At 49.9% G+C, this 26833-nt stretch overlaps 12 protein-coding genes across 12 annotated transcripts; 7 read left to right on the plus strand and 5 right to left on the minus strand.

The window, feature by feature from the left end:
- Window positions 1-95: 95 nt before the first annotated feature.
- On the minus strand, window positions 96-1676 carry B0J16DRAFT_386953 (uncharacterized protein; the record flags this gene model as incomplete). The annotated part of the gene is made up of 4 exons (XM_046131616.1): window positions 96-215; window positions 267-542; window positions 609-1372; window positions 1430-1676. 4 exons carry the CDS (start codon window positions 1674-1676, stop codon window positions 96-98), a joined length of 1407 nt encoding a protein of 468 aa, XP_045979707.1.
- A 2532-nt stretch (window positions 1677-4208) lies between these two features.
- Window positions 4209-4592, plus strand: B0J16DRAFT_402519 (uncharacterized protein; the record flags this gene model as incomplete). The annotated part of the gene is made up of 1 exon (XM_046132661.1): window positions 4209-4592. One exon carries the CDS (start codon window positions 4209-4211, stop codon window positions 4590-4592), a length of 384 nt encoding a protein of 127 aa, XP_045979708.1.
- Window positions 4593-5044: 452 nt separating this feature from the next.
- On the plus strand, window positions 5045-6585 carry B0J16DRAFT_386955 (uncharacterized protein; the record flags this gene model as incomplete). The annotated part of the gene is made up of 2 exons (XM_046131617.1): window positions 5045-6182; window positions 6248-6585. 2 exons carry the CDS (start codon window positions 5045-5047, stop codon window positions 6583-6585), a joined length of 1476 nt encoding a protein of 491 aa, XP_045979709.1.
- A 530-nt stretch (window positions 6586-7115) lies between these two features.
- On the plus strand, window positions 7116-8051 carry B0J16DRAFT_386956 (uncharacterized protein; the record flags this gene model as incomplete). The annotated part of the gene is made up of 1 exon (XM_046131618.1): window positions 7116-8051. The coding sequence occupies one exon, from the start codon at window positions 7116-7118 to the stop codon at window positions 8049-8051; it is 936 nt and encodes a 311-aa protein (XP_045979710.1).
- Window positions 8052-8128: 77 nt separating this feature from the next.
- B0J16DRAFT_386957 (10 TM acyl transferase domain found in Cas1p-domain-containing protein) lies at window positions 8129-9643 on the plus strand (the record flags this gene model as incomplete). Its single annotated transcript, XM_046131619.1, has 1 exon — window positions 8129-9643. The coding sequence occupies one exon, from the start codon at window positions 8129-8131 to the stop codon at window positions 9641-9643; it is 1515 nt and encodes a 504-aa protein (XP_045979711.1).
- A 695-nt stretch (window positions 9644-10338) lies between these two features.
- On the plus strand, window positions 10339-11731 carry B0J16DRAFT_416837 (uncharacterized protein; the record flags this gene model as incomplete). The annotated part of the gene is made up of 1 exon (XM_046133633.1): window positions 10339-11731. Exon 1 carries the CDS (start codon window positions 10445-10447, stop codon window positions 11729-11731), a length of 1287 nt encoding a protein of 428 aa, XP_045979712.1. The 5' UTR covers window positions 10339-10444.
- Window positions 11732-13366: 1635 nt separating this feature from the next.
- Window positions 13367-14031, minus strand: B0J16DRAFT_386959 (uncharacterized protein; the record flags this gene model as incomplete). Its single annotated transcript, XM_046131620.1, has 2 exons — window positions 13367-13971; window positions 14022-14031. The coding sequence occupies 2 exons, from the start codon at window positions 14029-14031 to the stop codon at window positions 13367-13369; spliced, it is 615 nt and encodes a 204-aa protein (XP_045979713.1).
- Window positions 14032-17944: 3913 nt separating this feature from the next.
- Window positions 17945-18568, minus strand: B0J16DRAFT_322625 (NUDIX hydrolase domain-like protein; the record flags this gene model as incomplete). The annotated part of the gene is made up of 1 exon (XM_046125720.1): window positions 17945-18568. The coding sequence occupies one exon, from the start codon at window positions 18566-18568 to the stop codon at window positions 17945-17947; it is 624 nt and encodes a 207-aa protein (XP_045979714.1).
- Window positions 18569-19256: 688 nt separating this feature from the next.
- Window positions 19257-20707, plus strand: B0J16DRAFT_271612 (uncharacterized protein; the record flags this gene model as incomplete). Its single annotated transcript, XM_046123582.1, has 4 exons — window positions 19257-19357; window positions 19400-19711; window positions 19753-20051; window positions 20094-20707. The coding sequence occupies 4 exons, from the start codon at window positions 19257-19259 to the stop codon at window positions 20705-20707; spliced, it is 1326 nt and encodes a 441-aa protein (XP_045979715.1).
- A 76-nt stretch (window positions 20708-20783) lies between these two features.
- Window positions 20784-22411, minus strand: B0J16DRAFT_386964 (SRP54-type protein; the record flags this gene model as incomplete). The annotated part of the gene is made up of 2 exons (XM_046131621.1): window positions 20784-22283; window positions 22334-22411. 2 exons carry the CDS (start codon window positions 22409-22411, stop codon window positions 20784-20786), a joined length of 1578 nt encoding a protein of 525 aa, XP_045979716.1.
- Window positions 22412-22584: 173 nt separating this feature from the next.
- B0J16DRAFT_166963 (uncharacterized protein) lies at window positions 22585-23679 on the plus strand. Its single transcript, XM_046122330.1, has one exon. It carries the CDS (start codon window positions 22641-22643, stop codon window positions 23442-23444), a length of 804 nt encoding a protein of 267 aa, XP_045979717.1. The 5' UTR covers window positions 22585-22640; the 3' UTR covers window positions 23445-23679.
- Window positions 23680-23915: 236 nt separating this feature from the next.
- B0J16DRAFT_386966 (uncharacterized protein) lies at window positions 23916-25352 on the minus strand (the record flags this gene model as incomplete). The annotated part of the gene is made up of 1 exon (XM_046131622.1): window positions 23916-25352. The coding sequence occupies one exon, from the start codon at window positions 25350-25352 to the stop codon at window positions 23916-23918; it is 1437 nt and encodes a 478-aa protein (XP_045979718.1).
- Window positions 25353-26833: the final 1481 nt, after the last annotated feature.

Consider the following 26833-nt stretch of genomic DNA (forward strand, 5'->3'; position numbering starts at 1 on the left):
ATAGATAGGATACAAGTCGCTAGCAACACTTTATTACATCTGATCTAGGTCTACATTCCATCTTTGGTGTTACCATTGAACGCCAAGGGGCCCTTCTACTTAGCAGCTGCGGTATTTGTCTCCTGGCTAAGAGATGAAATGAAGTTGTGCTCCCACTCTAGAGCCTGAAAGATTTGGATGGTATTCTGGTTGCTCGCTGCGACCACTACCCAGACCTTGGTGGCAAGTGTCACCCGGCGCAGCTTGTCGCCGTCCTATCGGCATACCCATGCCCGTAGTGGCTCCGCGATAGCCGAAACTGAATGTTGGTTCAGGATGGCATATATCTGAGGAGTCCATACCTCCTCCTCATTGCAGCGCTTCAGCGCCTCTGCTTCGATAGTATCATACTTCCGCCCGTCTGACAAGTAATCGATCAATGCCTTGGGAAGCTGGCGGCGACGATTCTTGAACATCCTGCGCCAGTGGGAAAGGGTCAGGCTTTCGAGAAGCGTGGTACAGGTCCCAGCGTAAACCTCACTGACCCAGAATACGACGTCGACCTAAAGCATCGTTAGATCCTGCCAGTACCGGTGAGTTTTGGATGCCTCTTCATCGTTGAAGCCAACGACCAGGGACTTGGGCTTTCCACAGGTTGTGATCCAACCGACAGTGAGAAACCTGTGAAGAGACGAACGCAGTTCGGCGTAGAGCCGACCACCGTGACCCCATATCAGATCATGAAAGTTGAGCCATGTTGGGAGAGCCACTTCAAAAGGCCCAATACAAGGGGCTTCGTACATTTCTTGACCCATTGCCGTTTGCCAGACCCGAAGACGGAGCTCCCAGGGGGTAGGTTTCGCCTGCATTACTAGCGGGTCGAAAATCAGTCCGGAAATTAATCGTACGGGGAGAGTAACTGGGTCGGGCAGAATGGGAGAGTCAGACTTCTCGGCCAAGGACGTGGGCGATTTGCGTTTCTTTGCTGCGCCAGCCTTGATTTTGGCAACCTCTTCATCAAATATTACCCTTGCTGCGACGGACTTGTTATTCATTGCAAGACTGAAGGCGGCCAAGCAGTCTTTCTTCATTTTGTCCATCTCTCTCTTAAGGACTAGCTTCTCGGCTATGTGTTCAGCGAAAGCTTTGTCTGATGCTTGACTTTTGGCTATGGCCGCAGCACTGCCGCCCATCACACGAGTCATTATGCGGGACTGGTCCTGGGGTCGATAGAGTACGCTCTGAGGTTTCTCGTCCTTCGGTAGTTCGTGTCCATTTCGTTTGCGCCACTCGTGGTAGGTTGCAGAGATTCCCATGCTTTCGTCATCTTCCCCCGGGCCCCTTGTCCAAGGCCACTCGATAACAGGAACTCCCATCTCCTTCCTGCGCTTCACTGAGCGTTTGTTAGTGTATGGATAGTCTATTCGGCTGTCGAGAAGTCGATACTTACTTATTTCCTTCCAGATGGTCTGATCAACCATCCACTCAAATAGAACATGACCGACCTTCAGGAACCCTTCCGGTCGGTTGTGGAACATATTACACAGGTATTCAACGATACTCTGGTGTAGCGCATGGTTGGCTTCGTCGTTTGTCCAGCCAATAGCTTCGAAGTGGGACTGAATGATCTTACGTCGCTGTTCGATATCCTCAAATCTGACCTTGGTAGGGTCGAAGACCACCATGTTCGAAGCCATCGTGGGTTGAAGATGGAAGATGGGAGATGGGAGATCGAGAATTGATGTGAAGGGTTGAAGGGAGATGAAAAGGAAAAGGTAAAAACTTACCTGGAGCCCGAGTTAGTAGAGGATAAGTGAAGAAGGGCGCAGTCAATTGTTTGCCAATTGCCAAACACTCAAGGCATCTACCACCAACAGAGTGATCATCCTGCCTTCGCCTTTGTTCAGGTCATCTACCTGGCCTTTTCTCAGTAACTTGTCACCTTTTCATCGATCTTCTACCATGGATGATAGTTTAGAAGTATGGGCGCCAACAACATTGCCTCCCTTGAATGAGAGAGATTCGATTGCTGCATCTGGTGATGTACTGACTTGAGCATATTGATTAACAATTCCATCATCGCACGACGTGAATGTACATATGCTGCATTGAATGTCTAAGACAAAGGATGCGCCGCGTTCCTTCCACTGTGGACAACGGGGTCGTCTCGTTTCGACGGATATGATCGTGGCAAATAGAAGTCGGTAGGGAGAGCCGTAGATTCGGTCACTTTACGGAGGTAACGGAGCGGAACATCTTTGTCCGTTAACGGCTACATTGCCATATTTTTTCTTCGTATACTCGTTTGGCAGACACGGCGGCGCGGCGCGGAAGATCGGGGAGTCTCGAAAGGAAGCGGTCGGAGTTTGTGCTAAAAGTCTTCGTGATCTGTAACTCATTAGCGATGTGAATTGGCAGGTTTTTAGTTGGGAAGCTACCCATTTTTATTCGACTCGAGCGCTAAAAACAAAAGAGGAAACAGAGACTCAGGTGCTTGTTCCCGTTACTCACAAACAATCAAGGCAGGTGCGTTGGACGTTTGCAGGGGCCCATGTGGGTTCTTTTTAATGTCCCGAACAACAATCGATTGTTGGGCACTAAATCGCGACTCTCTCAGTCTCATCGTCTGAACACAGCGACAATCGTTGAGTTACATGGAGATGCGCTACGAATTATAAATATGCACAGCTAACATTGTTGCCATAGGCCGAACAATCGAACATCAGCCAGACGCGCAAATGACTACCCTGCAGACGGTCCATCCTCCGAGGCCTTACCAACTTTAGGCACCCGGCTCGACTCAATAAGCGCTGATTCACCGTTCAGTGAATTCAGTTCGACAACTCCCGATACCTTATCGTTCCAGACATCCCTCGCCTCCAGGTGGTCTTGCCAGTGTTCCCTGGTCTGGCCCTCGGCGCCAGTGACACTCATGATGACGGCGATAGGCGAACAGAGCACAGACGAACAAGGTTTGACAATCTCCACATCAAGGGGTATCCAAACAACAGCGACCAATGATGGACAAAGGGTCGTCCTAATCAGGAAAACAAGGATCATCGTTGACGGTGGAGTATGGTAATGGACGGAAGCCAGGCGCCCACTCCATTCAGGTACAGCCCTTCTAGCGGTGAAACCGTCACTGAAGACCTCGATCAGACCGTTGAGCAGACGACGATATTGACCAGCGACGCCAATTCAATCAGCTACCAAGCAGGCGATAGGATTTACCGGAAATATCAGCCAACCGAGCAAACAATACTCTTTCACCGAAAACAAAAGAAAGGCTAGTAGCGGATTGGCATTACTGGAGACACCAATCCTTCAAAGACATATAGATCAATCCAGGAAAAAGGAACAGATGTATGAACCTATCTTTATTTGCCAACGTGGAAGTTTAAGTTGAGTGTCAATTGCATGCGACGATGTAGCCTAGTGTTGAGCATCAATAAAATTGGTTACAGCTTGCATGAACCAGCGCCCTGAAGAGATGTGTCAACAGAGAACAGCATTCAGGACAATATAGCAGGTTACCCTAAACTTGACAAAATTCTCAACCTTGTCCAAGTGACTCTTCTTAATTGCAAGACGTGTTGCCCATGGTATCGATATGATTTGTAGCTATGAGAGGATCCAGCGATGCCATCGGTGTTGTTGTATTTAGGTAGTCACAACCAAGATTTACTATGCCGCCAGTTGTGTGTCTGTCGTAAGAAAGGCTTAAGCCGTATTCCAGGTTGTGATACCTTCTTCAACACCGGCTCCTTTACATGATGAACTGGAGGACCTGGAGTCTAATGTCAACGATGAGATTGAAGCACTCATACAGCAAATCGCTTCACAGGCGTCGAGCTCCTACTGGTACTTGATTGCAGGGGCTAATCTGACAGAGGTCATCTATTGACTCGCGGAGCAAACGCCACATGCACCTGGTCCAGATTGGTGGAAACAAGGTCGGAAATCTTCAAAGGTACATTTTCTCCAGGAATTGTTCGAGTGGCAGTGAGTAGCACTGACGTGTACCTGATTATCCGTGCCGAACAGACCGGCTGTGATTCACCAGCCTTTCCACTCCGGCAACGGACAAACTGGGGCAGTAAGTAAATGTTCATGCAGCACGCATTTCATTCATCTTCCTTTCCTTTCATCATCACCCACCGCAAGAGAATTCTCGTAAGGCCTACCACTCCAAAATCTACGACGCAACTAACTCGGTACTTAGAATCAATATGGCGGAACAATACAACTGGGATTCTGTCCCAAGTTCCAACTTCAATCCCGTCGATCGAGAGAGACGTAGACAATTCATCAAGGCGCGGTTCGAACATTCGCGACAGTGGAACGTCCTTCAGTGGGAGCTTCTTCACAAGACCGAAGAAGTCAAACTCTGCACCAAAATACAGCAGAGAGGCCTTCGCTGGGTGGGAGCCGACTTCTTCGACTATGCAGTCGATTCCATCGCGTGGGTGGAGTACGTCAAGCTTCGAGGGCTTGATCGGGTTCAATTCAGCTGGCCATGGAGCGATGAGATGAGGCCAAAGGTCGATGATGCGAAGGGTGGAAGGTCCCAAACCTTCAAGACTTGGCTAGAGGATGAAGGCCGTTCAGTCTAGGCCTCCAAGGATCCCAAGCTCTGGGTTAAGCAAATGATACCAAGGTCGCGTGGGAGAACTTCGAACATGAGCAGCAGGAGAACTAGGGTCAGAGGTCGGCTATGATGGTTAAGCAGTCACATAGAACATAAAACCAAGCCTATTGTCAAATCGAGATCATACACTGCCGAACGTATCAATTAAATGGACTATGCTATGTGAACTTCCAGCAAATACAGGTGACGTAATTTGACTACTCTCGTTTGATTGACCGGTTGTTGTTCGCAAACATGTTCACCTCCGGCAACGGAGAAATTAACTACTGTATTCACTGAACATTCAGGCATTAAGCAGTTCAACCCATCCTCACCTTCTTTTATCTTTCATCACCATTTCCATCGCTCAAGACTCGGTGAGACCTATCACTCTGTTATCTGCCACGTAACTAACTCAGGACCTAGCATTCAGGGGAAATGGGTGAGCTCTCGAAAGCCACCGTCGGGAGTACTTCCCCAAGTGCCGACTTCAATCCTCGCGATCGAGAAAAGCGTGAACGCTTCATTCAAGATACCTTCTCCCACAAGCGTCAATGGTTCGCGGACAAATGGAAGCGTGTCCGCGCCGGTGCGCAAAACCAGGTTGCTCTCCGGTTCCATACTCTTGGCCTCAGCTGGACAAGCTCCTCCGCCTTCGACTATTCAGTTGCCCTTTTGGCGTGGCTTGAATATATCAGACACTTGGGCCTTGAAGAGAGTAGTCTCCGCTGGCCTTGGGATCCGGATGAAATCGAGATTTGGGAGTTGGAGGAGGGGATCTCCGAGCGCTACAAGACTTGGTTGGGGTCCCATGGCCATCAAGCTGGGACACCTCAGGATCCCAAGGGTCGTAGCGATCTCAGTCCTTCCAAGCTACTCGAGCTTCAAGCAGCTTCCTCCCAGCCTCCGGGCAAAACACCCAAGGCGCCTTCTCAAACACAGGGTGGTCCTTCGACGTCTCGTGAACCACAAACAGCCAAGCGTAGTCAAAAACAAGGCAGCTCTAGAGCGACACTTCCCGAATCATCTAAGCCTGCCCCCAATCGACAGAGAACCTCATCCATGGCTCATCAATGGTCCTCCTCGCAACCTACCACCAGAGTACTGGTTTGCAAGTCTTCTTCGGCCGATTCTTCTAAATGGAAAGCGTTGGAAGAGGAATTCGGCCGTCAATTTGACGCCACTCTGGCGAAGCTTCGGGATGATGGCTTCATCGGCGGCGAGCCTACCATTCGTTGGGGTGTGATGCTTCCTCTCCGACAGCCATACCGACTTGCTTCCAAGTTCAACCATCCTCCGCCTATATCCCCAGATCGCAACTTCCGCCAGCATATCTGGGACTTGCTAGAGCTGCCACATCCTGTCAAGCCATGCCTAGGCCCTTTTCAAGTCGCCGTACCGCCATGGATCGACTTTTTCGACCTTCTTTTCGGTGACGGAGGCACTATGTTTGCGTCCATTGGGGGCCTCATCCCTCGTGACGTTACTGTCGCATGGACCAAAGGCAGCAATGGTGTTCCAAACTCACTGGTTGTCGGACCAAACCCTGTCCTCGCTCATGATCCCGCAGCCCGACGTTGAGAGACGGAGTCCGTAAGGTATGGCGGCAGGTCATTCACTGGCTAAGGCTCGCACAAGCAGGTCGTCCTCTTCGCTTCTCCGATTTCTTGAGGTGTTTTAGAACCCTCAAGATAGGCGACGACAAGTCTACTGTGGGGTTGATGGACAATCTCTTTGACGCTTGTGAAGCTACTTCAAGATCTCCTTTCGCCGCCCATGCCAGAATTGCACAAGAGAAGAAGGAGAATTTGATTCGATGGACCCCCGAGATTCATGCCTATCTTAAAGTGCCATCATCTCACGCCGGTATTCTGCTCAGGAAATGGGTGCTTCAGCTGGGCGAGGTATTTGCACATGAACGTGCGACGGCAGCCTTCGACCTCTGGGGCCAACACTCTCCCACGGAAGCTTTGCTTTAGTTTAGTGATCTCCCAGTGGCAGCGCGCCTTGCCGTTTGATCCTGATAACGCAGTAAAGCAGCAATTGGCAGGCCTTGGTTCAGTCATGGTTTGGATAAATCAGCCACTACATGCAGCGGCAGCGGACTATTCTACAGAGGAGGGAATTTGAGTCCCGATACTACTTGGTACTTCACTCGAGCATAATTGACTGGACTCTTTGATTATCTTTGACAGTATTATGACTGAAAGTGACTGAAATATTTGCGTGATTGTGATTGCAACATCAATTGACGGTATCAGTGGAGAGACTTGCAGTGCCCGCGCCCGGTCGAGTCCATCCTTATGGCAACCCCTTCTGCGGTTACAGGTTTGTTTACATTTTGACCCTTGCAAACCATACTTTGGCACAGTCTCGCAAGCTACACTTCTGTCCGTGACTATTGAAGAGGACAAGAATTCTTTCGACTGTGATTCACTGACCAACTTCTGATACCTCACATACGCGTCCCTTTCTCTTCGCCTTCTCTTCTTCTCTTACCTCCTACACCATGACTTCGCCAGAGCAACTGCCGACAGAGATTCGCGATGCGCTCAAGAGCTTTCTTGAAGACGACCTTCAGCACGCCGAAGGTGATACCGGGCCCTTGTTCGGGCATATCGCCATGCCTCGGTGGCGGCTCCCAGGAGTACCGCAAGCAATATACGACCTGCTTCCTGTCGACCGTGCCGATACCAGCTTCATCTTCGTGAACTTCGATGAAACAGAAACACTGGCTGCGAAAGATGACGGTGTGCCGATCGAGAGCCTCTCATTTTACAAGTTTATGAGCATTCTCCGAAAGAACATCCGCCCCGAGAGAGGTTCTTTCCCATGGTGGGAGCCTGTGGATATCGATGACTGGCTTGAGGAAAAGATACTACCAGCTAAGTCGGTCGTCGTTATGCAGCTGAGCCCACAGATGTCTGCCGACCGTGTCCTGGCCCTTACCTGCGTTGTTGAATGGGCGTGTGCCGAGTTTCCCATTGAACGAGATATCCGCGTCGTCACGGTGTCCTCACCAATTGGCCAGGACATCCTGTTCGATCTTGTCTCCCAACATCAAGACAATCCCTCAGTCCCTGTCTGCGACATCGAATCTTTGTGGAAACCAAGCCCCAAGAAAGACTGTCACATCTACGATACTCATGCCCTAGAGGAGATTATCGAGGAACTCAAGAATGTCATCAGGGACCCGACCGAGAATGCACGCCTGATTCTTTCATTCGATGAAAACATCGACGCTTATCTCTTTAGTCGATGGACAGTTGACGGGACGGAAGCTTGCCAGCGTTTTCACATATATGCTGGCGATGTGCCCTTCTCTTCAACATGCGATGTAACGGTAGAATCAAGTCTTACCCCAACTCGCGCACTTGTTGTACCGACTACGGCATCAAACCATTCACACAGCTTGCGGTCGTTTACTTGGGTATCATGTACTTGATTGTCTGCATATTGTGTGAAGCTTTGGACCTCGTTGCCGGGCGCCCGCAAGAGAAGCCTCGCTGGTGCCTGTTTAATATGAGGGCTGGTTGCTTTGTGTTGGCATTGCTTATGTGCTACTACGCCGACCGCACGCAGATGATGGCTAAGGGGAGTAATCTCTGGCAGACGAAGGACTTTATGGCTCTTTCTATCGCCTGGATCGCAGTTTTGATCTTTACAATCCGACAGCCAGACTCTGCTCAGGATTCGTACTCGATGCGGCATGTCACAGACCAGCCTTTGCTGCAGCCACCAGACTCTCTTCGGGATTCAACAGACCAGCGTAGTCTCCCACAGTCAGAATCTTTTAAGGATTCAACAACCCAGCCTTTTCTGTCGCGAGATCAGATCGATGAGTGGAAGGGGTGGATGCAATGCCTTATCCTGACGTATCACTGGACCGGAGCCAAGGACAGTCCGATTGACACCTTTTTCCATCTCTGCGTTTGCGGTTATCTCTTCCAGGTAGGGTACAGCCACACCCTCTTTTACATAAACAAGGGTGATTTCTCCTTCAGTCATATTGCAGCAACCATTCTACGCTTGGACCTCCTGCCATGTTTCCTGGCCTATTTCATGGATACCGACTATATGTTTTATTACATTTCGCCACTTCTCTCTTTCTGGTTCCTTGTTGTGTATGCAACTATGGCAATCAGTGGGAAACGCAACAATGACGTACAGTTCCTGTTAGCCAAGATTTGCATTTCCTGTATACTGATTTCCACCATACTGCTCGCCACACCACTCACGCACTGGACCTTCCACATACTGAAAACCATCCTCAAGGTACAATGGAACGGCAAAGAGTGGCAATACCACATCGCAATGAACATATCCATTGTGTACATCGTCATGCTGGCTGCTGTCATGCATCGCGAGATGAAGAATGCCAAGATCACTATTCATCGGGGTCTTCGCACAAGTCTTGCCTTGGGGGGCCTATTGGCCATCATCCATTATCTGCATGTAACTCCCACTCTTGAAAAGGATGCCTATGAGAAGTGGTATCCATACCTCTCTGCAGTCCCGACCCTGGCTTTCCTCGCGCTGCGCAACGCCTCCACATCCGTGAGAAATCACCATTCAGAAGCTATGGCTTGGCTGGGCCGCTGTTATCTAGAAACCTACATTCTCCAGACTCACCTTCTTCTTGCAGCTGGCAAAAATGGAACCCTCATCGTGGACGGTCTTTTCGGTGATGGTACGCTTCTGGGGCACCCATGGCGTACTCTAGTCGTCATTGTACCGATCTTTCTATGGATCAGTCATGCAGTAGCTGATTCAACAGCTTATATTGTCAAGATGATCCTCCATGAAAGTGTATCAGGCGAAAAGACTTGGTGGCTGGGCAGAATTCCAGGCTGCTCAAACATCAAGACACCTCAGATTCGTATCGCCTGTGTCCTTCTGATTATGTGGTCGCTCAATTTGATGACACCTGGACATGAGATACCTACTGCGCCAAATGGAAGACACGAGTTATCTGTAGTCAAGAATTTCCCAAAGCAGAGACATTCATTGGCCCCATTGAATGGCACTACTTGGTAGGCAGAATGACTTCTTCCAACAGATGAGCTTGGAGTCTATGTACATCGCTCGAGGAATAGATTCAGAAGACATGATCCGTTCTCTTCATTAATAGAGTACTTTCTTGGTGCCCCTTCTCTGTGTGACATGTAATGATATTGATCCCCTAATTCGCTATACCTTGGACCATGAGGCTCGACAGACGGTGGCCAGACATGTCATCAATCATCTTGTGGACTGTTCGGAGAGGCTCGTGACATTCTTCAGCAAGACGAGTACAAATCTTGATGTGAGTCTGCAGTCGGAATGTGTCAGGCTCGCCGCTGTTGGTCGACCAACAGATGCAGAAAGAGACCCGGACTGAGTTGGTTTCCCTCTAGAAGAGCCTCCCCGAGATGAGCATGAATACACAAGTGGAAGGCTCAAGCAGAGATCATCCACGAGGGGTCAACTTATGGACTTAAAAGAATCAGGTTCAACAGGGGAGCACGGGAATATTTGAGAAAACCCTGATTTTTGTCAACTACCTTATAGACGGTAGTTAACTTTAATACTCTAATATGTTATTTAAGCTAACTTGGTCTTCTAGTTTACTTAGTCTTTTAGTTTATTATTACAGGCAATACCTAGAAAGTTCCACAATGTCCATCAGTGCCAACAGCCAACATTTCTGCCAGCTGCCCGCCCATCCTGTGTGGAACTAAGCAGACAGCCTTCCTTCCCCGCAAAGCAATCTCAGAACCGTCAACATCGCGAGCATTGACAAGCTCTCTTCTTTCTTTCTTTCCCCTGTGAAAAACAAAAAAGAAAAGCTTATTCGTCATGTCTGCGCTTCCTTCTGCCCAGTACGAGGCTGCGCGACGTCGGGTCGAGATCGCTGTGAAGCGTCGTGATGCCTCCAAGCATCAGGTGCAGGGCGCTCAGCTCCAGCTCGAAGCTTCCCAGATGCAGTTGGAAGACAATGAAGCGGAACTTGAAGCCGCTCGCACGCAGCTGCGTGCAGAGGAGTTGCGAATACCCGAGAACTCTGGTTCCGGGAATGGCAACAACCTGCCGGCGCCTGAAGCTGCACCTACAACTGCGCCCGTTGGTGGTTTGCCTGGATATGGCCATCGCCGTAACCGTGACGGTGTCGTATATGCCTCCCGCTCTGGGAGGGGTGGCGGTGTCTTATATGCCTCACTCTCTGGGAGGGGTGGCAGGGATCCGAGAAGCTCTTCTGCGAACAATGTCGGCATGAGCGGAAGGAGATCCTTTGCTGGGGTGTTCAAAAACAACCCCAGCCCCAACACCCGAACCTCCATTCCGCAGGTCCCTGAGGTAGAGGAGCATGATCGTACCGATAGTTCGGACAGAACTGTCATGGTGGTATCCAATACCTCTTTGGGTGGTCGCTACCGATACGACTTTGCGGCTTCGACTGCTTTGACTCCGGCCCGAGTGTCTGGATCCACGAGCCGCTGGCAAGATGGCAATGAAATATTTCAGCGGGTCTTCGAAGACCTTGGGAAGGACAGCTTGGATTTTGAATTCAAGCCCTTGCAGAAGGGTCAGTTGTCCTTTGTCAAGCGCAGGCCCATCCGCACCAGGGTGGTACAGCCGACCGGTCGTACCGAGGAGAAGGCCCCCGAAAGAGTGCTTCCGCTTTTGTCCACCAGACATGGATCTTCGTGTATCAACTGCGAGGAAGACCATGCTATGAAGGACTGCCTCGTTGCCCCCCACGGCTGTATTCCCGGCTGCACATTGTGCAACAGCCCAAGCCATGCCGTTGACACTTGCCACCAGTTCAAAGTCATGTCTATGGAGGAGAAGGCCAGGCTTCTTGTTTACGAGCGAGGTAACCGGCCAACGCTGGAAACCTCCCCCGACCAGCCGGAATGGCATTGGTACCTCAGGGAGTACCTGAAGGAAGCTGGCCAAGATGCCGCCGTGCCTCAAGCGTTTCCTTGGACTTCTGACTTCGCTAAGGTGGTTCGAAAGCGCCCTGATTTCGTTGAGATCCAGGCGCAATGGGATGCGGACAGGGATGCCGATACGCTGCCCAAGGATCCTGCACACGGATCCTTCGATGCTGTTCGCCAGTTGTACTGGAGTGATCGCATCTAGTTCGACATTTGGAGTCGCGCATCCTACCACAGAGCCCGTGTCTGGGCTATTGAGTTTTGACCACTATTCTCGGGGCGAAACCAAGTGGTAGCATCAGGATACAAGTTTCGATAGGTGAGGTAGCTGGCCCCTTGAACTCATGAGGGCAGATCCTACCTTGACGGAGACCAAGCTCTCGGTGTCCTATCACCCAAGACATACTTCTCAGTTTTCGTGTTGGTAATTGGTAAGTGTCATCCTCTTCCATTTACTTGCAAACACTAACAGCTCAGCAGGTACATTGCACCGCGGACGATGATTCACAATTTGACGATGGTACCATGAAGGAATCGCGGTGGACAGTCGGCGTTCGCCTTCATTTACATAGTGGAATTGAACATGCAGTTGGACTCTCAGAATGACCGAAATTGTGAATTCCAGCTGGTGACTTATTGATGGAAGTGTGCAGGAATGAACCGATACGGACGAGCGAATACGAGCCTACCCGAACGACGATGCGATACTCATTTGGCGACGATGCCACGAACTGTCTCCGAGCCTCTCCATATGATACGGCAATACATTTGATGTTCAATCAAGCTTTTTGATCCTACCCGCCACGACAAGACACACGGCCGCTACCCACACTGCGACAAGGGTGCTTGGTTTCCCCAATTTGGACAACACGTCTTCCATCATTGGTCGCTCTAGACACCGTTGAGACACGGTCGGCGGGGCGGTGTCTTCGCTTCGGCTCATCGGATCGTGGCAAAAACTCAATCGGTAGACGATCGGATACCGGAGGCAAAAACGGCGCAGTTTGATTAACGAAGGCTGCACCTCACTGCATCCGACGATACGCGATGGCTCTAGGCGCAATGCGTGTTTCGAGAACTGAGGTGATCGGGTACGCTTCCGTTATGGTTGAGGTCCTTCGAGAGCTGTTCTGCTGGTGCTTCGTCCGACCAAGACGTCTTGGTGTCGCTCGTCGTCGCCCGGTCGCAAATCGCAAATTGCAGGGATGTCTTTCCCAAGATCTCGTTTCAGGATCGGCCTGTTGGCAGAACCGGCGAGGGGACAGGTCTTTGTCCGTTGTCGACTGCATAGGGTTCGGTGATGTTCAGCCTCCTGCAGTTGGGATCATCATGTTAAATGCCTCGAGCTAATCGCACTTCAGCCGCCATTCCCTGTACACCAGGCGAAACTACTACCGATGTCAGCAATCTTAGTCATAGCGGTCCACGGACAGTGCATCAATAGTCTGTCGTGGTTGCAAGGGCCAACGTATCGTGGGTCGAAGGGACGTTTGCGTTTGTCATCGCTACGAGTATTGGTTGTCGGACAGACCGTTATCTCTGATCACTTCACGGGCATAAAGTCACTGCGTTAGTTTGAAGTTTGTATCCTCATCCATGTTCATTCAAAGAAAGGGCTTGGCTAGGTCAATATCGCACCTCTAGAGTGCAGTCCCAAGGCCGAATCCAGCTTTAGTATCCCATATCTTGTCATCTGACATGGCTGTGAAATGAGTATCCTTGTGACCTGATACTGTCTGGCCGATGTATGTCCTCTCAAGTATTCCCAGATATCCTTCCCCCAGGAGCCCTAGCTTAAGAGGCTGGTCTTCAAAGTAGACCACCTTGCTTTTGTGAGCCCTTACCAGTAATCAGCGGTGCCAGAGGTGTCCTTGCCCCAATGATCCCCCACGCGCCTGTCGGTTCGGTCATCAGTGCTAGCAGAGTCGGGGCGAGCAGGGGTCAAGACGACGGTCTCATCACTCTTCGATAGAGAGTGGATCTTGGCCAGCTGAGACTCGAGATGAGCAATCTTGGCTTCCTTGGTAGCCAGCATATCATTGAATTCTTTCTGCTTGAAGTCAATCTGCGCATTTGCTTCATCCCAGATTGCCTCAGATTGGTTATCCACCAGAGTGACTTCGCTGCGGAGTTCGTTGACTTTGTACTCCAGAGCCCGGATCGTTACGAGGTCTTCGGCGTGTTCGTCTGACAGAACTTTGTTGCTCTTAAGGGCCTCGTCACGTTCGTTCTCAAGGGCTGTGATCTTCCCGAGGGCTTCATCGCGTTGGTGTTCGAGGACCACGATCTTCGTCTGATACTGGTCCAGACGCCCTTTGTCGTTCTCGGTACGGGCGGCGGTTCGTGGGTACAGTGCAGCTCGGCTAAGGGCAGCTGCGATCATCTCTTCGACGGTCTCACGAGTCATCGAGGTATCGTGACCGCGGCGGTCGACAAGGCCATGCTCTATATCAAGGTCAGTGTCTCGGCATCGACTAGCGACAGACTATACTAACTGGGCTGCATCGTGAGGCAGCTGGTTGAAGAATCGCGTTGCTTGAAGGGGCAGGTGTGATGTGGAACGAATGCTGTGAGAAGAAATTTATGCGGAGGAAGAGAGATGAGAAGAGAAAAATGAGAAAGAATAAAGGTAGGTAATTTATGGTGGAGAGGCGGATAGGTGCATAGGCTGCCTGGCACTGGCGTTGCATATTATTATCCGCCAGCTGGCAAACACTGTCGAACATTGGCAAACAAACACTGCTGAGTTTTCTGAAAACAGATTTCCCCCGGGGTGTAACAAGATTTCAGTCATTTGCGGAGGGCGGGAGATTAATGCGTTTGCTATCGCCACGAGTGTTGATTGTCAGACGGATTTTTATCTCTGGTCACTTCATAGACATCGATTCGTTGGACTGGCTAACTGTTTGTATCCTCATTTATGTAGATCCAGAGAGCCTAGCTGAGTTACTATTGCATCTCATTGGTGTCCCCAAGGCCAAACGCAGCATTTACTTGCGTCCCATTTCTCGTCAAATCCGGCGTGGCGATGAAGGACTTGTCCTGGTGGCCTGAATACTGTCTGGCTTATGCATGTCCTCTCAAATCTTCCCAGGGATCCTTCCCTCACGAAGCCCGGACTGGATACCTAGAGGCTGGTCGCGGTAACTAAGTAGGCTGTCTACCATTCGCAAGTTTTCAATGGTCGCAATGATCTCTCTCAGCTCAGAATTAATATTTGCGAGTCGCGACTCAAGAGAGGCAATCCTGGCCTCTTTGTAAGCCAGTTTGTTGTCAAACCGTTTCGTCATGAGATCGACCTTCTTCTTGAGCGTGTCCTTGGCTTCCGAAGCTTCTTTCTCTGCTTGATCTGCCCTCTTAAGAGCTTCATCACGTTCTTTCTCCAAGGCCGCAATCTTCTGCTCCTCCCGTTGAATACTTCCTGCTCCTTTGCAAGCAAGTTCGCTCAGTTGGTCGTCAAGTGCAGCCGTGATCATTTCATCGACGGTCTTCTGAATTCCTGACGTATTCTGACTGAGGAAGTCGTCAAATTTGCGCTCTTCATTAGGGTCAGTATTTTGGAATCAACTAGCCAGAGTCTCTTCACTCACTTTGTTGATGGTTCATCGTGAAGATGTCGCTGGCAATGTCAAGGATTGTGTGGAATGTTTGGGATAGCGGGTGCGGTGTGAAGTAAGTGGTAAAAGAAGAAGATTATTGGAGGTATTCCGTGACGGAGCAAGGAGGAAAGTAGAGACACATCAATTAGTGAATAGGCTGACTGCCACTGTTACCACATAATATCACTCGGCAGCTAACTAACACTAGTAAACACTGCTGGGTTTCCTGAAAATAGATCTCATCCAAAGCGTGGCCAGATTTCACTGTTCTAACGGCACTCGGCTTCCCGGATCGTCGTTTCAGGCAGTCTGATGCTACCAATATGTATATCGGTCCAAATACCAACTCAAGAAACAGTACATGATCCGGAGCACCATACGCGAGGTCACTCGACAGCGCTCATGACGAACTTTCTAGTTGACAATTGATACGATTAGATTTGTATTGACCCCTTTATAGACACTATCAACCTTGGGTATCCCACCTTCCTACCCATCCGTCATTCCCAGGCAACGCCCGGGTGTCGTCAACCGATTGAGTCGTGGTCGTTTTTGTTGGGCTCTTGGGCATCACCAGATCTTGGAGGCTTAGTGTTCCTCTTTCAGTACTTTGACCTCTCCCAAGTGCAAAATAGCCTTTGCGGTATTTGCTTGCGTTTGAGATGCTTCGTACAGAGCTTCGCCTAGTTTTCTCTTGGAAAGGCCTAGCTTTTTCTTCCAATATGACAACTCTCTCTTCAAAGCTGCATGCTCTTCCATCTTGTGTGCAAACTTTTCCTTCGTGCGTGCAAACATTTCCTCCGAGGACGCGTCTGTTTCTCCGGTAGATGCGAGCATTACCCGTACGACTCCGAGCCCTTCCATCGTAGATATCAGTTCTTTCTCTGCAGCTGCGGCCGTTTCCATCTGAGATGCGACTTCTTGTTCTTTAGAGATGACCTCTTTCATCAAAGATTCGAGTTGCTGCAGACGAGCCACATTTGTCTGTAGGTCGGCCAGAAGCTTTCTTTCGAGCTCAATACTCACGACGCTTTGCTGGCAGAGTGTAGCTGCGGTCGTTTCTTCGGCAATCTCTTGAGTTGCCAGCTCATAGTTGGGAGGCTCGTCGTCCTCACGCTCTAAATCAGGGTCAGTGTTTAAAATTAAATATCCAGAGTCTCTGTACTGACTTAGGTGCGAGCTCATCGCGATGCAGTAGGCGGAAGTTGAAATTGAATGGGAAGTTCGGAAATATGTACTGCGTGGAATGTATGGTGTAAGAAGAAGATTATTGGAAGATTTCCGTGATGTGGTGAAGAGGGGCAAGTAGAGAAAATCGTTTGGTGGATAGGCTGCCTACCACTGTTGCTCCATATCATCGTGCGACAGCTGGCAAGCACTGCCGCATTTCTCTGAAGCGGACTCCCATTAGGCTAAAGCTTCACTGTCTTCTATATTCTCACTTCAAAGAGCTTTATACCACCTAGATGTATATCAGTTCAAGTTGACCTAAAAGGGTCAGGACACCACATTAACGACACATTATTCTAAGCACTATTCGGGAAGTGACTCGACAGCTTCGTGGTGATAATCTGACAGAAAGACGAATGAATATCGATAATGGCAATAGGTCTAAGAAAGTTACTGTTGAGCAAATACAATAGTCATCCACAATCAGTTCTCAACTTTCTGCCCCTAACTATCCCTCGAGCGAATGTACTGGTCTGTTGGCCGTTGTTAACCTCATTACGAGTGGCATCGAGAGTGTGACCATGGCAGAAAGGTGGTCTACCATGTGCGAGCGGATGCAAGATCGAACCGTTGCTCAAGTTGTGAACATCTACACAGGCCCAGCTTTGTCATCACAGTTTACGGATAGAAGACTTCGGGAACCATCATTGTAAATAGTATTCATCTATGAAATAGATCTTACTTTCGTCGAGGGTACCCAACGCCTACATAATGCAAGACCATGAGACGCTGAGAGTTTGGATTGTTTCCCGAAGGGTCTGGCGCGTCGATCACATCCCAGATGATCATGCCCTCGACCCTCAAGTTGCCATACGTGCGCACAAACTCATCTGCCTGCCAGCCTTGGTCATCCGTCATGACGAGAGATTGAACCATTTCCACGACGTCGGCCTTGAAGTCGTCCCTCTCTTTTTCAGGAAGATGATCCGATCCTTGAACAAGATCATTTTTGATGAGTTCCGGATAATGCTTATTTAAGTCTAAATAATATCCGGGGAGAGAGGACCGACAGTCAGTAACGCTAGGATGATATGACAAGAAAGGGTGACACATGTCAAAGTTAGGATGGTGCGAAGGAAGAGATGATATACGGGTAAGGCCGGACGATATGATGATGGGGTGATGTCTGGGAAGTCAGTAATACTTAAAATCTGGATAACATCAGAGGAAGACCAGGATGAAGGCGATATCATAACATTTCTAAAAGTAATAATACCTTAAACTAAGCCACATGGCAATTGCTTCCTATCGAATAGACGGATGGCTGGATGAAAATGATCTCGAAATGGCAGAAGAAAGCCGAGCGTGGAGGATAAGGTTGTGGGCAAGATCGTTGAGGCGGCCATCCAATCAATACTGACACCAGCGCGGCATGATCTCTGTCACTGAGAGACGTCGACATTCTACCCAACGAGGATGACTTCGTCTTCGACTTGTCGGAGGATCATGTAATCGTTGTCTTAGGGCGTTGCCTGTCTGTTGTCACCGCGCTGAGGGAAAAGCCGACGAGGTCGATACCCATTCTCCGTCTTCAATCGGAAATGTAAAGTAGAATCCTAGTATCATTCATCGACGGCTCGAGCAGTCTTCTAAAAGTACTTCTGTGTCTGAGCAAAATGCATGCCTGCTGCAAAGTGGAACAACTTGGCCGCAACAACTGTTCGCTCTCGCTTCGAGTACTCAACAAGGCGCTCATACAACTCAGCAAGAGGAATGACCTCCCGTTGAATATGCTCTCCATCATCCAATCTCTGCTCAGGCTCCTCCTCGTTCTCGCTCAATTGAACCTCGACCATGGCTAGTTGCATGTTGGCGTTTGTCATTCCAGGATCCGCAGCTTGAGCAGGGCTGACGCTCAAAACCTTGCAGTCGTAACCAGTTTCCTCCTTGAACTCTCGAACGGCAGCTTCCTCGGCAGTTTCCTCCGCATCAATGAGTCCAGCGGGCCACTCGATAGTGTAGGCGTCCAGAGGTGGTCGATACTGAATGACAAGCAGAGTTGACGCAGGTTTCGAGGGGTGGAGAAGAATGTTACCCATGGCGACGGCGTCAACACCGGATTTGCCTCTTGTCTTTCGTGTTGCGACTTCCCATGTTCGTTCCTTGCCGACTTGGTCGACGTACTCGATCTTCTTGAGAGTTACCCACTTGGACTCATCAATTGGGAGGTCCGAAAGCTTGGTGATGACAGGTTCTTGTGTTTTGTGAGACATGCTGAAGGGTCTGTCAATGGAAGGACGGAGACGATGGGATCGGAGGGTTTGGCGAAGGAGACGCATGAATGTTTGTGAGGTTTGAGATGAGTTGAGAGCGGGGATTGTTGAGTAAGAGGAGTGCGGGGCACTGTGTACACTGTGGTACGTCATTGATGCCTCAATGAACAACAGACATTGCGAGTGGTAGCTTCCTCGCGAATTGGGATCTCTGTACCGAACAAGACGACATTCATGGGACTTCAGCTCAGAACAGTCACTGAAATGCTGAACCTTTCATCGCGGCATGGTGTGCCCATACTCGGCGACCCGAGGCCTTCACACTTCCACATTTTATCGATACAATTGACATCAGAGCAGAAATGTTTCGAGATCGAAACTCCCAAAGTAATCTCAGTACTGATACAAGACTAGGGTGACTTACACCTGGAAGGTCATCCATGTCTTCATGTTGCCTACCTATTCGAGAAGCGGGGCACTCGTCGTCAGAAGGCGTCACATCACCACTACCATCTGGACACCCTCTGAAAACATCAAGAACGATAAAAGTTGGTAGAAATTGAGAATTCAATTCAGCTTCAATCTTCATCATCCCAAAATGGCTTCTCGCACAGCGCTTCGACAGACCCTGGGTCGACATGTCCCAAGACATGCATTCACCTTTCGAAGGTACATCTCGACTCGAGATATGACAGCAGCAGACTTGAACAAGCTCAAAGTTGATCAATCTCGATTGATGGATACCTTACATGATACATGCAAATGGGGAACAGGACTCAAATGGGGAGAGTGAGTACATCGCCGGATCCAAGACAAAGCTAACAATGATAGCAAACCAACCGATACGGGCATGTCACGTCTGGCTCTTTCGGACTCGGACAAAATAGTCAGGGATTGGTTTGTTGAGACGACAAAGGGATTGGGATGCAAGGTGACAATTGATTCCGTGGGAAACATTTTCGCAATTCGTCCCGGTCGCAAAGATGGACCGCCGACTCTGGCTGGTAGCCACCTGGACACTCAACCTTCTGGCGGACGATACGACGGGATTCTGGGTATCCAAGCTGGTATCGAGATGCTCAAGGTTCTCCAAGATCACGACGTTGAGACTGAGTATCCGGTGGGTGTGGTGAACTGGACTAAGTAAGTTATCCATTCGGCCAACGACAAAGCTGACTGTTCAGTGAGGAGGGTGCTCGATTCCCGATCAGTATGATGGCATCTGGTGTTTGGGCTGAATCAATCCCTCAAGACAAGGTTTACAATCTGAAAGAGGTTGCTGGAAATGCAACGGTCAAGTCAGAACTGGAAAGAATTGGGTATCTCGGCGAAACACCTGCCAGCTACAAATCCAACCCGATCGGAGCCCATTTTGAGCTTCACATTGAACAGGGTCCAATCCTAGAACGAGCGCAGAAGAAGATTGGAGTCGTACAAGGAGTACAGGCTTACAAATGGTTCACCATTGACATCACTGGAAGAGGTACGTGTTTGAGGAGGAACATGGACTTGGCTAACTGATCAGATGCGCACACTGGTTCAACTCCGTTCTCCGATCGAGCAGACGCTCTTCTCCTCGCTGCGAGACTGATCACTCACTCGCATCGCTTGGCTACAAAGCACAAGGCACTTGCATCGACCGGTATTCTCAACCTTACACCGGGAAGCACCAACACGATCCCTGGCCACGTCAGTTTCTCCCTCGACATCCGATCGCCCTCGAATGAGACTGTCGAGAACCTCGAGAAGGACCTCCGCCGCGACTTTGATCTCTTGGCCAATGGAACAGACGTGGACGGACTCCTGGCTGGCTCAACACCTGCGCTCCCCCTCTCCCTCACCTGGCGGACGGACACGATCTCGACAGCAACCAAGTTCCACCCTGACTGCGTCCAAGCTGTGAGGGACTCCGCCGAATCCATCCTCGGAAAGGGCGCCGCAGTTGACATCTCCAGTGGCGCTGGACATGACAGCGTATACACGAGCAAGCACTGTCCCACAACCATGATCTTTATCCCATGTAAAGGAGGAGTAAGCCATAACCCGGAGGAGTACTCTACACCTGAAGAGTGCGCAATTGGAGCAGAGGTTCTGTGTCAAGCAGTTGTGCGATACGATCAAAAGAGAGCACAAGAATAGCAGATAGACCCGAATTTTACATTGATATGTCATCACATCCCGTGTCTTAACGCCAAACCATGCAACACAAACTGAATTATCTTCGTCCTCGGCCAGCTCCTGGTCCTGGCATACCAGGCATACCACCTCCCATACCCATCTGTCGCATCATGGCTTGCATATCCATACCACCAGGCATACCAGGCATACCACCACCACCTCCACCTCCTCCAAGCATCTTCATCAAGCTTCCCATATCGGGCATTCCTCCACCACCTGCACCTCCCATACTCTGTAATCTCTTTTGCATGGCTGCCATTTGTTGTGCCTTGTTACCGCCACCCATGGCTTGTTGCGCCCTCTGCATGTTCTTCATGTTACCACCCATCTTCTTGGCCATACCAGCCATCATTCGTTGTTGAGTGAGGAGATCCTCGACTTCTCGTACTGATGTTCCTGAACCGCGGGCAATTCGTGTCATTCGGGTCGGTTGGTCGATGAGGATCTTGCCGTCGGAGTCGAGTTCCTTGTCGGTCATGGAGTCGCAGATGTAGATCATTCGCTTGAGCTTGGCACCGCCCTCCTCGTCGTCCATACCCTGCATCATGTTGCTCATACCGGGAATCATGCCAGCCATCTTTGATAGGGGACCCATCTTCATGATGTTGGAAAGTTGATCTCTCAAGTCGCGCACCGTGAAAATACCCTCCTGGATGTGCTTGATGGTATCTTTTTGGTTGAGGTTGAGACTTTGAACGTGCTCCATCAATCCAGCCATGTCGCCCATGCCGAGCAGTTTCTGGACAAATTGTTGAGGAGCGAACTTTTCAAAATCCATCATGTGTTCACCAGTACCGATAAACACAATGGGAGTATGTGTAGCTGCGACCGCGGAAATAGCACCACCACCGTGGGCGTGACCATCCGTCTTGGTGATGATGATGGCTCCAAAGTCAGCCGCCTCCTTGAAAGCCTTCGCTTGCGACTCAGCCTGCTGACCGATTGAAGCGTCGAGAACCATGATCGTTTCGTCGGGCTTGATAGCTTCTTGAATATCCACCATCTCCTGGAACAGAGCAGACTCTTGTCTGTGGCGACCTGACGTATCGACGATGATGACCTCGAATTTCTCCTTCTTGAACTGATCAACACCAGTACGGGCAACCTCGGCGGGATCGGTCTCGGTAAGGGAACCATAGTAAGGAATCTTGGCCTTTGTAGCGTTCTGCTTCAACTGATCGAAAGCACCAGCTCTGAAGGTATCCGCACAGACCAAACAAGCCTTGAAACCTCTTGACTGATAGTGTCGCGCAAGTTTTGTACAGGTCGTCGTCTTTCCGGCACCCTGCAGACCAACAAACATGATGACATTGCTCTTGTCCTTCTTCGGTCGGAACGGTTCGGCGTGGGGATCGACGAGTTTGACGAGTTCGTCGAAGACGGCTTTCTGGATGAGACGCTTCTTGTTCACGGCGGGAGGAAGTTCTTTGAAGTTGACTGTCTTTTGGATGGACTTTCGCAGTTGCATAACGAGTTTCACGTTGACGTCTGCCTCGAGGAGAGCCGAGCAAATCTCCTTGAGCATGCCATCGAAGGCCTAGAGCACCAAGTTAGCTGTGGTTAGAGATTGGGCGCGGCGGGTCGCACCTTTTCATCGAGGTTTTGCTCTCGTGTGATGTTTGTGACCGCCGCATTGATGCGACGGCCGAGATCTTGAAGAACCATGGCGTTTTAAGTTGCGACTTGAATGTCGCGGGGTATCTGATGATGGAGGACGAGTGTGGCCACGATCAAGATGTGGAGGTGGGGTTTATCGGGTAGAGTTTATCCGAGCGCCCGGCTGTAGCTACAGGGAATAACTGCCGTATAGGGTAATTATAACCTCAAAAATGAAGGTATTTAAGTTGAGTCGTACGATAGGATACGTGATACCCAGACAAAACAACTCAAAATCATGGGCCGTCATAAATTACAGTATCCCAAAGACTCTGTTAATACCGTCAAACGGTACAAGGTGCATGGGGTGTACGATGTCGAAACCGTGCATCGTATTGTCAACTCTTGTCCTATACTTCATGTCTCATTCAACTCCCAGGATCAGCCATTTCCGGTTGTTCTTCCAATGATCGGACAATTGGGATCATTTGATCGTCCGAGTGCTGATCTTGGAGATCCTTTGGAGCTTTACCTCCACGGATACGTCTCATCAAGGATAATGAACCTTGCCCAAAAGTCTACAGTCGACGGCGAAGAGATCCAAGGAATGCCAGTCTGCGTCGCAGCCTCCCATGTCGACGGACTCGTCTTGACCCTTGCAACCTTCTCCCACAACTACAACTACCGCTCCGCAATGCTTTTCGGATACGCGACAACTGTGAAGTCAGATGAAGAGAAACTATACGCCATGGAGCTCATATCCAATAGCGTGGTGACCGACCGATGGAAGCATACACGTCAACCTCCTCTGCCGTCAGAAATGCAGAGCACCAACATCCTGAAAGTGAAGATTGTCTCAGCAAGTGCTAAGATCAGTGCAGGTTCGACTACGGATGACAAGAGTGACATGGAGAACAGTGAACTGGTGAATTCTACGTGGACAGGAGTCTTGCCTGTGTATCAAACAATTGGGGATCCAATACCTGGGCCGTACAACATTGCCGAAGTGCCCGAGCATGTGGCTGATTTTGTGAAGGAGACAAACGAGGAGCGAAAGCAAAGATCTTTGAAGGCAGCGGAGGGCGAAAGACGGGCATCATGATAGCGCTTGGCTTAGATGCTTGATAGCTACGAGCAGAAATTCAGCAGATACTTTATTTTGGCAGTCTAAGCCTTCGTCCAAGCCTGAGGGACATTTAGTCGGGCTGTTATCCATCTAGCTGGGACTGATCGTCGAACAATTCTTGTATTTGTCAGGAGCGTGCTTGCTGAACGAATTACAATTAGACCTCTCTACTGCCTGGCGAGGAACACACTCTTCATCCTTCCATCAGCCATATCAGCCTCGAAGCGGCCTTGAAGTCCAACTCATACCTCAAGTCTGCTTTCCCGGGCATTTCAAGAGACAACTGAAGAACAGCGATGTCCCCGAGGGGCTTTCATTTCAGTCTAGATCGTCAAAGGTCCCAAGAATCCTAAAGCCTTGTCCAGCTCCCGTCGTTCTAAAAGTATAGGCTCCATCATTATCGACGGAAGCTACCTTCTCGTCTACCTGAGCTCACCCACGAGAGGACTAGGTTCTTTGTTGACGCAGGACTTGAATCTCCCTAACCTGACGTCTAGAGAGGGCTTTGAGAGCGTTGCGCTGTCGACGGAGGCGCTCATTTTCAGCGATCAAGGCCGCAGTGGAGGGATGGTCGGCTTCCCTTGGCCTTTCTAGAGCTTGAACTCGATCTTGGAGTGCCTCGACAATAGCCCTGAGCTCATTGTGGCGAGCGTCCGATTGACCCATGGCCCTATTGTCAGCACTATCTTGACGACTAGAAGAATTGATGGTCCCAGACATCGTGGGAAGGACTTCATCGTCAGAGGGATCACCATCGGTATTAGGGGCCCCCGATGGAACGGCCGCCAATGATGGGCTGTCGTCTGGTACGAGTGGTTCTTCATCATGGACTGCCGAGCTATCCCAGTCAACATCACCATTTCGAGATGACAGTCGGCTCTCATCTGTCCCTTCAGCGCCCATTTGGGGACTTGGTGTGGAACTAACGCTTGCCTGAGCAAGGTAGGTATATATTTGGCGAAGCGCCAACAGTATATAGTCCTTTATGTGATCGTCATTCGGCAACTCCGTCATACCTCTCCCTCGTTCAATCTTGAAGGCTTCCCAGATGCGTTGAGTGCTGATTCTCCAACCTGCATTCGCCCTGGCGTAGTTATCGAGCGCTTGCTCGATCAACTTCAAGTCTCTCGTTTCTACGGGGTATGCTAGATGGCTACGATATGAAGGGTTGATGTCTCCGTCGGTGGCAGTCTGACTGACATAGTCAGAAATCGTCGGGAGAAACGCCGGGAACTCTTCCTTAAATGGAGTCAACGCGATAGCCTGTCTCAGCTTGTCGGATACAGATCCAGGTTCGAGTTCGTCGAACCTTACCCGTAGGAGCTCAATTGTATAGCAATCGATTGTGTGATTAAGTATGTCCCGACTTGGAGGCCAACGTTCCCGGCTCTCGATTCGGCAAGTGACCACGAATTGGAGAGCCATCCGAAACTTTCGGTAGTTGTGGCCCCAAGCCGGGTGCACTATCAAAGATGACAGTACCTCGCTGAATTCGGAGGAGAAGATGGCCTTGACAGTGCTGGTGTTTTGTTTTCCGTACTGTAAATGGTTTATCACGGAAAGGAGGACGTTTGGTGATACTCGGAAGACTCGTCGACACGTCTTCCAGAGGACTTTGAGGTACCCACAAACAGGAATGGAGAAATGGTCGCGGCCGTGTGTCTCATCTAAGTCTTCGAGGATACGTTCAACCACCGACTGTTGAGATGAGATGAGTACCTCCGTGTTGAAGACGCCTGTAATAGCATCCATTTCCATCCTCGTGAGTCTGGGACAAGCATCGAGGCATGCACTGGCAATCTTCAGAGCACCGTCATCGCGCCTTACAGCGCTCCTCCGCGGATGTGTTTCCCACCCAGGATATGGTCGCCTGGGAGCACTCATGATAGGCAGTTGTTCAATAGAGGCGAAATTTGCAGGTATTGTAGTATTTGGTAGGCTTTCTGGTGTTGATTGTTGTGGAGGAGTTGCAGGATTAAAATTGACAGGAGAGATTTGTTCGTGAAAAGAACTTGGTGCCGTTCCCTGGCAGCTGGCAGCTGCAGTGCGAACAACTGACAGAACCACGTAACGACAGTACATGCATGAGAATTATAGCAGCTTTTAGCATAATGATTATTCTACTGGTATGAGCTCTGGAGTTACCATTCGATCCAAAATTCAACTATCAACTTCAAAACGCTCGCCTCAGCCAATCTTCATACGTCTCCTACTCGTGGCGGTGCTGCTCGTCAAGCCATCCAACAACTCCAAACCACCCTCCATTCCCATTCATTAACGAGAAGTGCCTAGTCAACTTGTGCCGCGCCACGGGCTTGCGACCGCTGCAACGGTTTAGAAGCATCGACAGCGCGTGGCTTCAAAATCGAATACACTCGCCCAATATCGCAAGAGTAATCACTCCAGATGACTTCAGGGCACTGCATAACTTCTTGAAGGAACGCTTCCTCTAACCTTGTGCTGGATACCTTTGCGAATCGCGAAGGGCATTATACTAAGCGCCCAGATCCGATGCCCATCTTCAACAACGCTTTCTTCGAATCCATTCTCCTGAAGTCAACAACAAATGGAGTATTGCATGGATGTCGTGAGTGGGCGACCAGAATCTGGAGCCTTCAGGGTGCAGCATGACTGATCAGTTGTGACCTCCATAACACTCACGCCTGACTGCTACTTTGTCAAAGATTTGTTCGAACGACCGCAAACGAGACGAGAATATCCAGAGTGATATCATCAAGCAAAGATCAATGCGGCTATACACCCCTGAGGAAGCTAGATTTGGATTGCCTATGCCGTGTCTACCTCAAGAAGAGCTGGACTATATACACTCGCCTGTTGCAACCATCATACACGACTTCAGTCACCGAGAGCACACCCAGCAATGCATACGTCAACGCTGATCAAGTTGGGCATAGAGATTGTCAATATTGGCTGTGTATGGCACCGAGGCGCATCCGACATGATCAGACAACAAGAGCCAAACTGGAAGCATCTTTCCTGAAGGTCAACAGCACTCCGCAGAGGGAATCATTACTAGATACACACGCACAAAACAATGAAAGTACTCACCAAATTGGTCTATCGCATACGAAACCTGAGTTCTAGGTGATGTCACAATGTTTGGTAATGTCTGTAAGTGTTTTGTTTAGACAAGCAGGGCCAAATCGAGCAACCCGGATGCTTGATTGCGACCATGACTCTTTTGCGTATTGTACAATCATGACAAAAGATCGTCCAGTGCCCTCCATCAATTTGCTGCCAAATCGTTTATCATGGCTTTGTCTTGGTCTAGGCCCCTGATGTCACTTGAAGCAACTGACGATTTGGCGCAGATGCCTAAGCGACAAGACAAAGCACACGACAAA

The sequence above is a fragment of the Fusarium flagelliforme genome, assembly GCF_020744385.1.
Source record: "Fusarium flagelliforme strain FIESC 12 MPI-CAGE-AA-0113 chromosome Unknown B0J16scaffold_6, whole genome shotgun sequence".
NCBI classification, from domain to species: domain Eukaryota; kingdom Fungi; phylum Ascomycota; class Sordariomycetes; order Hypocreales; family Nectriaceae; genus Fusarium; species Fusarium flagelliforme.